The sequence below is a fragment of the Chlorocebus sabaeus genome, chromosome 21, assembly GCF_047675955.1.
Source record: "Chlorocebus sabaeus isolate Y175 chromosome 21, mChlSab1.0.hap1, whole genome shotgun sequence".
Classification (NCBI taxonomy): Eukaryota; Metazoa; Chordata; class Mammalia; order Primates; family Cercopithecidae; genus Chlorocebus; species Chlorocebus sabaeus.
This window is the reverse complement of record NC_132924.1, coordinates 17,839,178-17,855,214: the sequence shown is the minus strand read 5'-3', so window position 1 is coordinate 17,855,214 and position 16,037 is coordinate 17,839,178. Positions and strand designations below refer to the sequence as shown.

The 16,037-nt window shown below is 46.9% G+C and overlaps 1 protein-coding gene across 8 annotated transcripts in view; it reads right to left on the bottom strand.

Moving 5' to 3' along the window:
• Positions 1-1,752: 1,752 nt before the first annotated feature.
• Positions 1,753-16,037, bottom strand: part of URGCP (upregulator of cell proliferation) — a 47,740-nt gene continuing 33,455 nt past the window's right edge. For 5 of the 8 annotated variants that reach the window (XM_073008915.1, XM_073008914.1, XM_007981486.3 and 2 more), the window contains 5 exons: positions 13,858-13,884; positions 13,483-13,553; positions 8,053-8,103; positions 7,805-7,843; positions 1,753-5,097 (listed from right to left, as the gene is read on the bottom strand). In XM_073008915.1, the coding sequence (XP_072865016.1) occupies positions 2,507-5,097; positions 7,805-7,843; positions 8,053-8,086 (2,664 nt within the window). In that variant the 5' untranslated portion in view covers positions 8,087-8,103; positions 13,483-13,553; positions 13,858-13,884 and the 3' untranslated portion in view covers positions 1,753-2,506. The remainder of the gene's footprint in view (positions 5,098-7,804; positions 7,844-8,052; positions 8,104-13,482; positions 13,554-13,857; positions 13,885-16,037) is intronic. The other 3 variants (XM_073008916.1, XM_007981483.3, XM_007981485.3) reach the window with 2 other exon arrangements.

The window sequence follows — 16,037 nt, the reverse complement described above, 5'->3', positions numbered from 1 at the left end:
TTCAAAACCAGGCCAGACATCCAACGTGCTGAAGCAAGCTACACCCCATCTCACAGGAGAAGCAAAGACACGCCTGGTTCCTTGTCCCAAGCACTCTTCCGGCCCATTTCCTCCAAGATAGTACTTGCTTGGTTTGACACTTTCATCAAACAGGACCCCTTGTGAGCACACGGCCATGCTCTGGTGAGCAGCCTGCTGCCCTGTCCACCTTTCTGGGTGGCTCTCTCTCTACTAACTTTGGCTCCAAGAACATGACTGTCCAGGAGCCCCATGGCAAGTTCTGGGGTTTCTCAGACCTGAAGGTGAGCATTTTGAGCTCCAGATATGAAAGGCAAGTCCTGGGTGTTATGTTCATTGGAATCCTAAGAGCAGCACTGACTGGAGGGCTAAAGGCAAGGCCCATCCACAGTTCACACACTTGAAACATCAATCCTTCAAAAAGGGTGGGAGGAGGCCAGGTGCAGTGGCTCACTCCTGTAATCCCAGTACTTTGCGAGGCTGAGGCAAGCGGATCACTTGAGGCCAGGAGTTCGAGACCAGTCTGGCCAACGTGGTGAAACCCTGTCTCTACTAAAAATACAAAAATTATTTGTATTTTTGTGATGGTGGGTGCCTGTAGTCCCAGCTACTTGGGAGGCTGAGAATCACTGGAACCCAGGAGGTGGAGGTTGCAGTGAGATTGTGCCACTGCACTCCAGTCCAGGCAACAGAGCAGGAAAATGAAAAAAGGGAAAGGTTTTCCTAAACTTATTAGCAAGAGACCAGGTTTGCGGAGAACCAGGCTCCTGGAACGCAGGAGGCAACAGTTTGGATGTCCCGGGAGCAGCAGGTGGAGCATCCGGGGAATCCAGAAACCCACAGCAGGCAGGCTGCCAGGCATCTCCAGAAAAGGGACCAGAAAGCCTTTTGTTCAAGAAAGGATTCCAGTCTAGAGGGCTGGTGAGCTACCGAGAGCTAAAGGCTCCCTTGCTGTGTCTGGTGAAAGGAGGACAAGAAACATGGTAGGAGTTCTTGGGAATGGGCTTGGTTTCTCTGAAGTCAAGAAACACAAAGAGAAAGAGGCTCCAACGTCTAAGCAAGGCCCAGGGGATCAAGCAGAGCTTCCTAGAGCTGATGAAAGGGCTGGGGTGGGGTTCTGAGGCCCAGTGAGGTGACACTGGCCCCTGGGAAGGGCCAGTGCAGGCAAGGATTCCAGCAGGAGAACTGACAGGGCAGAAGTCCCAAGTTCTTGGCCAAGCCTCTGGTTCGAATGGTGGGCTGTGGATGAGGTCGGGGAGGATGTCAGAGGAGGCGCTGGCACTGACGTGGCTGCCCAGGGGTAAGCCCAGAAGCTATGGGAGTCTGGAGAGGGTGAGAGGAAGAGGTGCAGGGCTGAGTGTGACAGCACCACTCCTTATCCGCTCTAGCTCTGTCCATCCAGATGTGAGCTCTGGGGTAGGGGCTTACCTCCTCTAGGCTTCCTTTTCCTCAACTGTGAAATGGGGTGACAGTGGAAAGACCTCAGAGTTACTGTGAGGTATTTAGTTTTAACCCCCAGTAACAGCCTGAAGAATGGCTCCTGCCTTAAAGAGAGAGAACAGGATGGCTTTTTACTAAAATGTGCCAGGATAGGGCACATCTCTGCCCTATCTACCCTTCCAGATACTGCCTCTACCATACCCAGTCCTCAGACAGATGCTGCTCTCCTCTTTGAGAAACAGAATTAAGGCACAGAGAGGCAGAACCTGCCCATTACTATCACTTGTGCATTCATTCATTCAACAGACATTTATTAAGCATCTATAATGTGCCAGGCCCTGGGGACACAGAGCTGGAGAATGTACAGTCCCTGCCCTCAAGGAGCTCACAGTCTGGGGGACAGACATGTAAACACATGAGTTACAACGCGCTGTGTGAAGTGTGTGGCAGAGGTATAACAAAGTGCTGTGGGGCACAACAGAGCGACCAATGAACTCTTCCTGGGCAGGGGTCAGGGAAGCCTTCACAGATCAGTCAATAAATACAGTGCCATGGGAGTGCCTTGCGCACCACAGGCACTCACATCTCAAATGCTGGTCCACTGGAGGCCCTTGGGCTGGGCAGGAGCAAGGCCTACTTCTGCTTCCTCAGGACAACTTCCCCACCTCTGTCCTGGGACCACCTGCCCGCCTGGGCCTGCAGTGACTGAGGACACTGCTCCCACTCCAGGGGCCAGTGACAGAGAGCAGCTATACAGAGGGCCCACCCCGCGGGATCCTTGACAGGAGCTGAGACAGAACAAACTGCTGCGTGTCTCCCTACCCTGGGGGTTGTGATATTCCTGGTAACATCTCTGAGCTGGTCTGTGAGGTCACTTCCTCTCTTAACACTGTTGAGGAGACTCCAAACCCTCTGTCTTTTGCTTGTCTTCTCATGTCGATTGGGCACCGGCCATTCTCAGGCACCAGGGCACAGCCCACACGGGTGCCCCATCAGACAGGGCTGCCCACAGCAGCCTCCTACACCTGAACTGGGTTTCTCTGCACACTCACAGCCGTCTCACCAGCTCAATGAGCTGCTGGATGTTTTTGTTTTGGTTCGACAGGCCGTTCCTGATGTTTTCGAGTAGGCATCTCTTCAATTCAAATATGGCTTCACTGTAGGCCAAGCTCACTGCGGCCATGGGAGGTGCTCCGTGCCACAGGCCAGGGATGTGCCAGATGTGCTGCTTCTCAGGGTCACAGAAGGCCAGGCCTGCCAGTGCCCGGAAGCCGTCGCTCTGTTTCTCCATCTGGGCTGCAGCCCTGCTCAGGTCACCAGGTGGATCTAGGAGCTGTCTCTTGTCTCTTGGCCTGGGGCCGGGAACAGATACATCATGAAGGTTCTGGTATACAAACTGGTAGTTGGGCATGTGCCCCGTTTTTTCTAACCTCAGAAATGCATGCAGAATAGCTGCTGGAATGTCCTTGGTTTCAGCTAGGCTGATCACGGTGACATTGCTCAGTCCCATGAGCAGAGTGGCCAAGGAAGCCTCCAGCTCAAACCTGTCCCCAGCTGAGGTCAAGGCCCCACCTATCAAGCCCCCAGAGTCTATCACCAGGATGTGGTCACAGCCGAGGTCCTGGCTGAAGCCCTCAGCCACTGTGATGAGCTGCATGAAGGCCCCTCGAGGACTGCAGCTCTTCCCTGTGGCAAACCGCAGCCCAAACATGGTGTTGAGGAGTGTGGACTTGCCCGTGCCCGGCACCCCGAGGGTTGACAGAACCACCAGCCTTGACCGTCTCTCCAGTCGGACGTGCAGCTCCTTCAGGAGCCCCGTGACCCAGCGGACGGGCATGCTCAGGGTGCTCCCATCGATTAGCTCCAGAGGCAGCCCTGTCAGCAGCAGCTCCGAGGCCAAGCCTGGGAAGTGGGCAAAACGCCTCTGGCCTGCTGGCAGCCTCCCCGCCTCCACAAGACAGCTCTCGGCCTCATAAAACTGTCCCATCTCCCGCAGGAAGTGTTCCACCCCCAGGGGCTCAGACCAGAGCGGCTCCCCCAAGTCTGTGGCGCCCCCATGCTTTGGTCTCAGGGTGAGAAGTGTCTCCGGAGGCTGTCTCAGTCGTGGCTGGGCCACCCGTGCCAGGCCCCACTCCATCCACCTCAGGAAGTACTGCTTCTCACTCGAGGGGCTGCTGATCCCCAAGATGAACTCCTGCACCCCCGAGGAGGGATCGTGGCTGTTCTGCTGCATTCGAAGTTCTAGCAGCCGCCGCCTCAGCTCAGCCCTGTGCTTCTCGGGGGGGTCCACGGCCCACTGGAGCTGGCAGAACTCCTTCTCCACTTGGGCTGCCTTTCTCCAGGGGTCCCCCTGCAGCCTCAGCTCATCCCTTCTGTAGGCATCCGAGTCTTTGATTTTCCTGGTAATCCTCTCCATCCGGTCTTTCGCTTTCTGACACTCCTCACAGTCCTCGTCAACCTTTAGGCCGAGCTTGCGGGCTGCGTGTGCCATGTCCTCCACAGATACCCGCCTGCAGGGTGCCCGCAGCACATTCCCAACAATGGCCCGGATCCTCTTCACGAAGCTGTCGCTGTCAGTGCTGCTGACCTTCACCAGGACATGTGAGTGGTCTATTTTCAGCACAGGAATTAACTTATTCAGAAATCTCAGGTTTGTGTTGCGCTTCCCACGGTACGGACTCAGGATGAAGTAGTATTTTGTGGTTGACTCCTTCATGGAGTACAGCAATTTGTATTCCTTCTTACTGATATTGTCAGTCAATATAAACACAGCGGAGGAGATTTCTGTCAAGAGCTTAAACTGCAGCCAGTGAGACCCGATGTCACCTCTCAGGTTCAGAAAGGTCACAGGTTCTGGAAAAATGTCCAAGTCCTCCCTTCCGCTGGGAAAAAACCAGGAAATTTCTACCAACCCATCCGAAATCTCCCGGGCATTGGTGCCCAAGTTGAGGTCCCGATGCCAGAAGCAGTCCCACTGCCTGTGGCCCGGGCTGAGGACGGCGTTGAGAAGCTGGGACTTGGAGTTGCTACTGACATCCATGCGCACGAAGGCGAAGGCGGGCGCCCTGGACAGGACCACGCTGTCTTCCCGGAAGCTCCCCACGCCCCTTGGGGGCTGGGACCACCATGTCCTCACAATGCCCCGCATGGCCCACAGCAGAAATGTATGGTAGTGGTTTTCCGAGTCAGGCAACACGAGCGGGAGTGCAAACTGGCAGAGGGCCATTTTCAACACTATTTCTTGTTGCAGGAAACTGTCTGAGGAGATCAGCAGGGCACAGAGAAGGTCTAAGGGGTTCACTGGTGTATCAGGGGTAGGCAGTTCAGAAAAGGAATAAATGTCGGCAGCAAGGTCGTCAGCTGGGTCCCAGTAGATGATCTCCTCTTCCATCTGGCTCTCCTTCTCCACAGGCCTGGCATCTGGGAGCACGTCCAGCACCATGGTGGTATTCCTGGCATCAGCATTGAGGGCCTGCAGCTTCCTGAGGAAATTCCAGGGCAAGTCTTTGGGAACCTGAGGGGCCCAGTTCTTCATACTGTCAAAACTGATCTGCAGAGAGTCCTGGAGGCTGAGTTTCTGGACCTGGTACATCTCTAGGCCCAACAGTGACAGCATTTCTTGAAGCCTGCTTCTCTCCACTGTGGAAAGAAATGAAGACATAAGTGCTCACCCTGTGTTTCTGAGCTAAGGGCCAGGCAAGAGCTGGTGAGGGAGAGCCCAGTAGGATGGGGAGAGTGATGACCCCCTTCAGAGAGCAGAGTGCAAGCACAGGAGGCTCAGGGTGTGCTCAAGGCTGACCTGAGACCAAGGCAGGGCTGGAACCTGACATCAAGGTACAATAGGTACCAACCTAACCACAGATATATGTAACATTAAACAAAAGAAAGAACAGAAATAGAGAAGCTACATTTAACAATTGGAAGAGTTCTTGCAAAAGCCAGATTTCTGGTCTTTCTAGAAACCTGTAAGATCTAACATTGAGCTCCAAATTAATTGGCTACAGTGAGCAGCACATGACTCCTAGAAGCTGAATGCAGGCCTCATCTCCCCACTGTGTCGTTTCTGTGACTCAGGGTCACTGGGAAGTTCCCACAGGAGTCATAATCACTGAATCGCTCTCTGGCTTTCTAGTTAATGCTTTTTTGTTTGTTTGTTTTGTTTTGTTTTTCTCTCTACAAATAAGAGAATATTTTAAAGGAACTAGAAAGAAATCACTAAGCATAAAGAGTCAGCAATCATAGCTAAACAACCATTTTGCAAACCTGAAATCAATAATGTAAGTTTTCTTTTTTTTCCCCCCTTTCTTTTTTTTTAGACAGGGTCTTACCCTGTTACCCAGGCTGTAGTGCAGTGGCATGATTTCAGTTCACTGTAGCCTCAACCTCCTGGGCTCAAGAGCTCCTCCCACCTCTGCCTCCCAAGTAGCTGGGACTATAGGTGTGTGCCACCACACCCAGCTCATCCTTATATTTTTTTGTAGAGATGGGTTTTTGCCATGTTGCCCAGGCTGGTCTCAAACCCAAACTCAAGCAATCCACCTCTCAAAGTGCTGGGATTATAGGTGTGAGCCATGGTGCCTGGCTTTAATGCAGTTTTTAATTTTAAATGTATTAAAATATTCAGTGCAGACTGTTAGTGAGTACTTATTTGCAGATACTCAAATATCACCCTATACAATATAAAATCTTATAAGCTAGATGCTTGGAATAGTATTGCTACCTCTGAAGGTTCCATCCACCATCCCAGGTCTTGGCCCAGCACCTTCCTAATGTTCATGCTGCATATAATTAGTTCTCTTAAAATTTGTTGTTGTGGGCCAGGCGCAGTGGCTCATGCCTGTAATGCCAGCACTTTGGGAGGCTGAGGCGGGCAGATCACGAGGCCAGGAGATCGAGACCATCCTGGCTAACACGGTGAAACCCCATCTCTACTAGAAACACAAAAAAATTAGCCGGGTGTGGTGGCGGGCACCTGTAGTTCCAGCTACTTGGGTGACTGAGGCAGGAGAATGGCGTGAACCCGGGAGGCGGAGCTTGTAGTGAGCCAAGATCGCGCCACTGCACTCCAGCCTGGGCAACAGAGCAAGGCTCCTACTCAAAAAAAAAAAAAAAATTGTTGTTGTTGTTGTCTGAGACAGTGTCTCACTCTGTCACCCAGGCTGGAATGCAGTGGTGTGATCACAGCTCACTGCAGCTTAGACCTCCCAGGCTCAAGTGATCCATCCATCTCAGCTTCTGAGGAGCTGGGACTACAGGTGCACTAGACGCTTGGCTAGTTTTTGTATGTTTTGTAGAGACGGGATTTTGCCATGTTGCTCAGGCTGGTCTTGAACTCTCTGGCTCAAGTGATCTGCCTGCCTCAGTCTACCAAAATGCTGGGATTACAGGAATGAGCCACCCCGCTGAGTCACTTTAAATGTTAATGCATGAAACAAATACAAATTCCACTGCCCTGCAGCCTTTTTTCCAGTTCCTTTCTCAAGAGAGAAAACGACGTGTGTGATGCTGCTTTAGATGTTTAGATAAACACGAAAGGAAACACTGGGTGACCCAGCCCTCTGCCTGTTTCCCAAGAAGGTCAAGTGATGGATTCAAGACCACCTCCCATTCAACCAGCAGGACTCACAGTGCTGGACACTCTGTTCAGAGAGCTCCACAGGCAGTGCAGCCACAGGACTGCCCCACAGAACATCAGGGGACCTATGAACTTGTTACAAAAACAAAAGAACTACATGGGAAGAATCACACTGTGGCAGAATAGGTGTTACTCAGCTTTCCTAGCTCTGCCTGAATGAAACTAGCAACACTGTTTTTCTTGTCCAGACATGGAACAACTTTTTATTTTTTAAGTAGCAAGGTAGTAAAAGGCAATGGGGAAAAGACAAAGAAAACACTCCTGCCCAGTGTGTGGCCCTTGGCAGGTTGTTTAGAAGCTCTGGGCCCAGGATCCTGACCAGCAAATGAAGGCGTTGGACCAGATAAATGGTTTCCAAACAGGGCTGTACATTAGAATCACTTCAGGAACTTGTTTAAAAATGAAACATCTCTGGGTTTCACTTCCAAACATGCTAACTTATTATAGGCAGTGAGTATGTTGGGTGGTGGGGGGACCTGGTAACTCTATGTGGTTAGCAAGTTTCCCAGGGTTTCTTTCATTCTTTTTTTTTTTTTTTTTTTTTTGGTAGCAATATTGTCAACAATGTATAAAGGGTTAATGAAGTAGGGCATCCTACACCTGAGTGCTCTGCCTCCCCAGGTGATTTGATACAGTCAGGTGTGGGAATTGCCGGCCTAGATGATAACCCCCTTTCATAGAACAGAGAGAAAAAGCAGAGAAAATGCTTACCTGTTGGAAAATCATTGTCCTGAGTCTCATTTGTACCATCTATGGAAAAAGCAATGGAAAATGAAGTGTCAATCAAATAATGCACCCTTGGCTGACACAAATTAATTGAAGCTAAACCTAGAACCCTTCTTTCTCACCAAGATGGCAACTTCTCCCAATTGTTCTAAATATAAAATCCCGGTTATCTGTCACTTTACCCACTCCCCGTCTAGCCAATCCAATCTGTTGCCAAATCCTGTAGTTTCTACCTCCATAACGGAACTCGCAATCATCTCCTTCCATTTCTCTCCATTCCAAATCTAGAAGAAAAAAGAAACCACATACATTTAGTTTCATCAGCAAGTTAGAACCTTTCTGTCAAAAATTTCAAGTGCTCATGCCTGTAACCCCAGCACTTTAGGAGGCTGAACAGGAGGAGTGCTTGAGTCCAGGAGTTTGAGACCAGCCTGGGCAACCAAGCAAGACCCTGGTCCACAAAGACTTTTTTAAAAAAATTAGGGCAGGCATGGTGACTCATGCCTGTAATCCCAGCACTTTGGGAGCCCAAGGCAGGAAGATCACTTGAGGTCAGGAGTTTGAGACCAGCCAGCCTGGCCAACATGGCGAAATCCCGTCTCTACTAAACATACAAAAATTAGCAAGGCGTGGTGGCGCATGCTTGTAATTCCAACTACTTGGGAGGCTGAAACATAAGAATTGCTTGAACCTAGGAAGCGGAGGTTGTAGTGAGCCAAGATCTTGCCACTGCACTCCAGCCTGGGCGACAGAGTGAGGCTCTCTCAAAAACAAACAAACAAACAAAAATTAGCTGGGCATGATGCCATGAGCCAATGGTCCCAGCTGAGGCAGGAGGATTACTTGAGCCTGGGAGGTCAAGGCTGCAGTAAGCTGTGGCTGCACCACTACATTCCAGCCTGGGCATCAGAGCAAGACCCTGTCTCAAAAAGAAAACAATACCAAACAACAACAAAAAATGTCAAGTGACAATACGGTGGCTGATGTTTTAGTGCTATTATTGGTTTCAGTTTTTCCTATGTAAATGTAATGTTTTGCCAGCAAAAAATACATCACAAGGTAGTAATAGCTACACACAAGACAGAGATTCGCTCTAGGATATATCTTTATAGAATTTTCTAAACTTTGGGAAAATAAAACATGAATAACCATAAAACTTATACAGATTAACCTTTGATTTTAGAAACTATTTAAAATGTAAGTTGATAGAAATTCCTTGACTATTTAAAAATTCAGCACCTCCTATCATGTTTTTATTCCAGCATAAGACATTTTTGTAATCAGTTAAAATTAAAATGTGTATCAGAGCACAAATACACCAGGGTGAGGTGCGAGGGGAGAGACAGTGGGGAAGAGTTGTGACTTACCAGTAAACTGTTATTTGCCCAAAGTCTCCAAACATCATGAAATGTCCATCAACATTAATATCTTAATTACAGGATGTGTTTAATGTAGTGGTAGTCAGATACTTATGTATGAAGGATGACCTAAAACTCTAGATTTGCTTGCAAGTCCACAATATAAAGGAGAGAACAAGAGGCTTAGGAAGGAGGGAGCAAGACTTTTCAGTGCATGTTTTGACTATTTTGACTTTGATCCAAGAAAAAGTAACACCTAGGTTTCAAAATTTACACACACCACACACATATATATATATTTTTGAGACGGAGTCACGCTCTGTCACCCAGGCTGGAGTGCAGTGGCGCGATCTCGGCTCACTGCAAGCTCCGCCTCCCAGGTTCACGCCATTCTCCTGCCTCAGCCTCCCTAGTAGCTGGGACTACAGGCGCCCACCACCATGCCTGGCTAATTTTTTTTGGTATTTTTAGTAGAGACAGGGTTTCACCGTGTTAGCCAGGATGGTCTCGATCTCCTGGCCTCGTGATCTGCCTGCCTCGGCCTCACAAAGTGTTGGGATTACAGGCGTGAGCCACTGCACCCGGCCCCAAAATTTACATTTTTTAAGAGCTTATAAATCAAGATTCGGATATTTTCAGATTTGTTTTCTCATGATTTCCATGCAATCAGGTAGATAAACCTAACATTTCAAACCGTCTTCTTTGATGATGTCTCTGGGAGATAGACATGTGAAAAGCAGGAAAGAGAGAAAAAGAAAATGGGGTCCAGGAAGCATGAGAAGATCAGAGAAGGCACAAGATCCACACACATCAACCACAATGCCAAGCAGTCCAAAGACTACATTATTCAAGTGAGGAAAAGCCATCAGAACAAATTCTCCAAGGAACCCAAAATGCCATATGAGGAGAGAAAATAGTTAGAGAAGAGACTGGGAACGTCTAAAGATGCCAGAGATAGGGTTGGGGTGGTTCTGAGAGTAGTTTTAAGCCGGAGTCAGGACTAACCTCCAGACTCAGAGAAAATAGGGCCTTGCTTGGTTAGGGGTGGGAAATAGCTCTGATGTGGATTTAACAGGTAGATGAAGTCAAGGATGCACAAAGTAGCCAAAGACTGAGGGTTACCAAACTAAGGAAACCACTGACTAGGGCTGGGAGAGAGCCTGATGTTCTGCAGCCATCAGCAGATTGTGGGGCAGGGGGAAGAGGCGGCAGCAGGGCTCTAGGCAAAGACACAAAACAGCAAACATAGGGGGCCAGTGAGGGCTCAGCTCCATGAGCCAAGGTCTCCACTATACTTCACATTGGGTGGGAAGTGACCTAAGGATGAGATAAGCTCTGACTCTGGGAGTACTGGGCTCACACGGAACACAGGGACAGAGAATAGGCCAGGCCCTACCACCATGGTGAGCCCAGGAAGAACTGTTATGAGCCCATTGTTAGAGAACTCCAAGTAAGGCAATGAAAACCATTTTCAGGCCAGGTGGGGTGGCTCATATCCGTAATCACAGCAATTTGGGAGGACAACGTAGGAAAATCGCTTGAGTTTAGGAATTCAAGACCAGCCTAGGCACAATAGCAAGACCCTCATCTCTACAAAAAGTTTTTTAAAAAATTAGTTGGGTACAGTGGCTCACACCTGTAGTCCTAGCCACTTGGGAGGCTGAGGCAGGAGAATCCCTTGAGGCCAGGAAGTCAAGGCTGCAGTGAGCTACGATGGCCACCACTGCACTCCGGCCTGAGTGATGGAGTGAGACAAAAACAGAATGAGCTATGAAGTAGAATCTTCAGAATTGAGTAAGATAAATAAATTATATAGTGTGACTACATAAAGTATAAACCAGGCAAAGCTAACCTATCCTTTTAGAAGTCCGGATAATGACAGACGAGAGGTGAAGTGACTGGAAAGGGCCTTTGGGGGCATGGGTTTTCTTCAGCTTCTCCATCTGGTTTCTGGCTTGCATAGGTAAGTTCATGTTTGTGAATATTTCTAAAGCTATTATTCGGAGTACTTTTCTGAATGTATAGTATACTATTTTTTTTTTTAAGACAGACGCCCACGCTGGAGTGCAGTGGTATGATCTCGGCTCACTGTAACCTCCACCTCCCAGGTTCAAGCGATTCTCCTGCCTCAGCCTCCTGAGTAGCTGAGACTACAGGCACCCACCATCCCACCCAGCTAATTTTTGTATTTTTAGTAGAGACGGGGTTTCATCACGTTGGTCAGGCTGGTCTCAAACTCCTGGCCTCAAGTGATCTGCCTGCCTCGGCCTCCCAAAGTGCTGGGATAACAGGCATGAGCCACTGCACCTGGCCTGTATAGTATACTTTAATACAACTTGTTTTTAATCCTGTAGGCTTAAAACCTTGCTTTAAGTCTTTAAAATTAAGCATACGCTCAAGAGGAACTCACATAACTCATGAAGAAGAAGAGCTATAAAGAATAACCACTGGAGGTTTATTCAGTAGAGATATTAAAGTTTGGGGAAGAGCCAGTGTCTCTGTGCCTTGGTTTCCTCAAATGAAACAGGGATTGATAACTATCTTAGAGGTTATTGTTAAAAGTAATTAAGACAACCTAGCTCACAATAAGCATCCAATAAGGCCATTCCCTCTCCTCGCCCCATCCCCATGCTTTCTTTCCCATTTGTCTAGAACAACGCTCTCCAAGGGAACCTCCCAAGATGAAGTTCTCCATCTGCAAAGTCCAAACTGCAGCCGCTCACCATGCAGGCTGCTGAGCAAATACAGCTAGAGTATTTAAGAGCTGAAGTTTTAATTCTGTTTAATTTTAAACAATGTGCCTAGTGGTTACTGTGTTGAATAGCATAATTCTAGACGTGGAGAAACTAAAGGGCTTTGGGCAATTACTGCTTTATCCCAATTCTGCTACAAGCCTTGACCAACTGGCCAATAATCCCCATGGTGCCTACCTTCCAGAATTTAAGTTCCATGAAGGGCTTTGAGCCTTTTCATTTACTATTGTCTACAATATCCTAATGCTCACAACAATGTTAGTACATGGTAAGTACTCAAAAAATATTTGTTTGAATGAATAAAATAGTGATTTTTTTCCATAGAGACGGGGTCTCACTATGTTGCGCAGGTTGGTCTCAAACTCCTGGGTTCAAGCGATCCTCTTGCCTTGGCCTCCCAAAATACTGGGATTACAGGTGTGAGCCACTGTATCCAGCCTAAAATAAAACTGTATTAACCAAAACTTATTTGCATATTTTTGTGGATTTTTGTTTTTGCATAACTCTATTAATATCCAATAGAACACATTATTATTATTTTTTTTGGCAGTTAAAACATAGTTTATTTTTTAGCACATTCATTTTAAGAAGAATGTAATTTATGAAAGATATATCTAAAATGAGCTACTGGCTGGGCACAATGGCTCACACCTGTAATCCTGGCACTTTGGGAGGCTGAGGCAGGCGGATCACCTGAGGTCAGGAGTTCGAGACCAGCCTGGCCAACATGGTGAAACTCATCTCTACTAAAAATACAAAAAATTAGCTGTGCGTGGTGGCACATGCCTGTAATCCCAGCTACTTGGGAGGCTGAGGCAGGAGAATCACTTGAACCCAAGAGGTGGAGGTTGCAGTGCGATGAGATCACGCCACTGCATTCCAGCCTGGGCAACAAAGGCGAAACTCGGTCTCAAAAAATAAAAGAAAATATAAAATAAAATAATCAAATAAAATATAAAACAAAATAAAATGAGTTAGTAAGAGAACTAAAGATATCTGGAGTGTGGCCACCGTACCTTAAAGGTGAATTTACAAAGGGTGGTGTTACAGCCCCACCCCCAAATCCTCAGAGAAAGAAAAACCAGCCTGTATGGATCACAACCAGGAAGACTACAATCCCAGTTCATACCTGTTTTCCCAACATTACATCCCTTTCACTCTCAGAAGTGCCCACTTTAGAAGATAAACTATACAGTCACCTTAACTATGACCTACAATGGCTGTTATGCTAAAATTGGGGTAATGTGTTTCTGTTAAATTGTGTCATAATCACTTGTTTAACTGAATCCTGGGAACACTTACTCCATTTTCTGGAATAAAGTGTTGTTCATAAAAAAACAAAAAAAACCCCACTATTTTGAATATATGAGGAATGCTTAGAAGACCCTTAGATGGAATCTTCTTGTAAAAGGAAAAATAAAAGCCTTAAGCTTATTTATTTTTGAAGTGCACAATCCCAAGTCCAGGGAGAGGCTGGAACCCAGAATCCCAAGGGGACAGGAGAAGTACTTCAGCTCCAGAGTGGGCCCACATCCAGTTCATCCAACTTTACCTGCAATAGCCACAGCTGTTCGTCTCTCTGATGCTTTTATTTCTGGGGCTACTTCTCCCAAATCTGAATGCCTGAAACAATTTCAGAAGAAAATTATAATTAAAATAATGGAATACCACTTTCACCTATCAAACTGGCCGCATATAAAATCTCTTGGAGAGCTTTTAAAAACTATAAACCCTGGGTCACACCCCAGATCCATGAAACTAGAATCTCTGGGAGCTGGTCCTGGGTATCACTGCTTTTAAAAGTGCCCTCAATGATTCTGATGTGCACCCACAGTTGAGAAACACTGGTCTAGAAAACCAGCACTCTCCAAAACTTCTGGCCAGAGCACAAATACAGCCATTCAGAAAGACAGAAAAATATACATACCCTTTGCCCAGTAATTCCACTTCTATCCTAAGGAAATAATTAAGATTTAGTTACAAAGATGTTGATGCCAGCTTTATATATAATAGCGAAAACTGATGCCTTTTAAAATCAAAGTGCAATAACGGAATTATGGTCGAATTCTGCAGCCATTACAAAATACGCTATGGATTTCTCTTGTGGACAGAAAGATGCTGGATGAGATGTTAGGGAAAGATGCTATGTTAATTAGTCGGGGGAAAGTCAGGCTACAGAAAAGTATACATAGTACGACTACAATTTAATAAAATTGTGTATATTTATCTACAGGTATATATACAGAACTCTAGAAGAATGTTCATCTGAAGTTAACACTGTGGTCTGGAAGGGGTGATCCTGAATTATTTTAAGTAGCTATGATAAGTGTAGTCTAATTAAGAATAAACTATTTTAGGCGGCGTGGTGGCTCACGCCTGCAATTCCAGCACTTTGGAAGGCCGAGGTGGGTGGATTACTTGAGGTCAGGAGTTCAAGACCAGCCTGACCAACGTGGTGAAACCCTGTCTCTACTAAAAATATAAAAATTAGCCAGGCATGGTGGCAGGTGCCTGTAATCTTAGCTACTCGGGAGGCTAAGGCAGGAGAATCACTTGAACCCAGAAGGCAGAGTTGCAGTAAGCTGAGATCGCCTACTGCACTCCAGCCTGGGTGACAAGAACAAAACTCCGTCTCAAAAAAAAAAACACAACAAAACTATTTTAGATGTATCACAGGAATGAGCAAATGAGTAAATGTGTTGATTCTGCCAGGAGCCAGGGTGCTAGCTAACTATTCAAGAAAGAACATACAAACAGAATGGAGAGTTACAGCAGAACTTGCAGAGGCGCAATGGAACTGGAGGCACTCATGTGAACTGTGATTTCTATATGCATGCCTATGTGCATATGCGTGTAAGTGTGTAGATGTAGGTGCGCACACATATCTCTGTGTGTATACGAGTGTACACATGCATCTATTTCCTAACTGTCCACGGAAAGGGCCAAGATGCAAAGATACTGTTGTGGCAATGGGCATGCCTAGCACCCTTTAATACCTTCCATGCTAAAAGAAAATGGACTCCTTGGAGATCCTGAATGATGGCTGGGGCAAGGAAAGAACAGGAGGAGCCTGAGCATCTTATTTCAGAAAGTAAGGAAATGCTCAAAAACGTGATGGTCACAGGAGCTAGCCTGAGAAACTCTCCCTGGTCAAATCTAGGACAATGTGAGCACAAACACAGTAACTGATTTAAAACCATCGAAAACCAGCAATTAGTGAGTCCACATGGATAATAAATACATGGGCAGAAAAAGAAGGCTCTCTTGCTCACACCAGAACATGAAATGTGGAGGGGGATGCTGCAGTCAAAATAGTATCATTTTAGAGCAGGGCGTAGTGACTCGTGCCTGTAATTCCAGCATTTGGGAGGCCAAAGCAAGAGGATCACTTGAGCCCAGGAGTTCAAGACTAGCCTGGGCAACATGGCAAAACCCCATCTCAACAAAAAATAATGAGCCACTGCACCCTATAGCCAGTAATTTTAAAAATTATAACACCAGCCAATCTGTCAACTCGGGCTCCAGCCCACTTCTAAGCCTTGCTGAGTTTCCTGTCTGTGCAACAGGCGGAGTCGGACCAAGATGGCAGAGAACAGCACTTCCAGCGGCCCTACTCAGGGGTAAGGGAGCTCTCTGCAATGCAGTTTTTGAAAATTACTAATATCACTATATATTTGTTTCTGATTCCAAAAATAAGATACACACAAAATACAAGAAAGTATCATAGAAATGCTTTCCTGTCATATGTTTGAAAATTATACCCTATGTTAATCTGTCCTCTCTTCCTCATAATCTACTTCCATTGCTCTAGCCCATTCTGTTAACAGGTAGAAGACTAGTGCATTTGCATGCCCCAATTTACTCCCTGATGACCAATGGCTCTTTAGTTTCATCTTCTTCTTCTGGAGCCCACCCTGGCCCTTAATTAGCATATTTACTGTACACACCCTACTTCCCTATTAACTTAGAATCATGACCCTTTCCCTATATCCTTCACAATGTTGAAAAGCATTCTACTTTTATTACTGGAAACAATTTTAAAAAGGTAAATATTCTCTTTGTATTCAGAATACAGTCAGAACACAGGAAATAGCCAAGGTCCTCAAG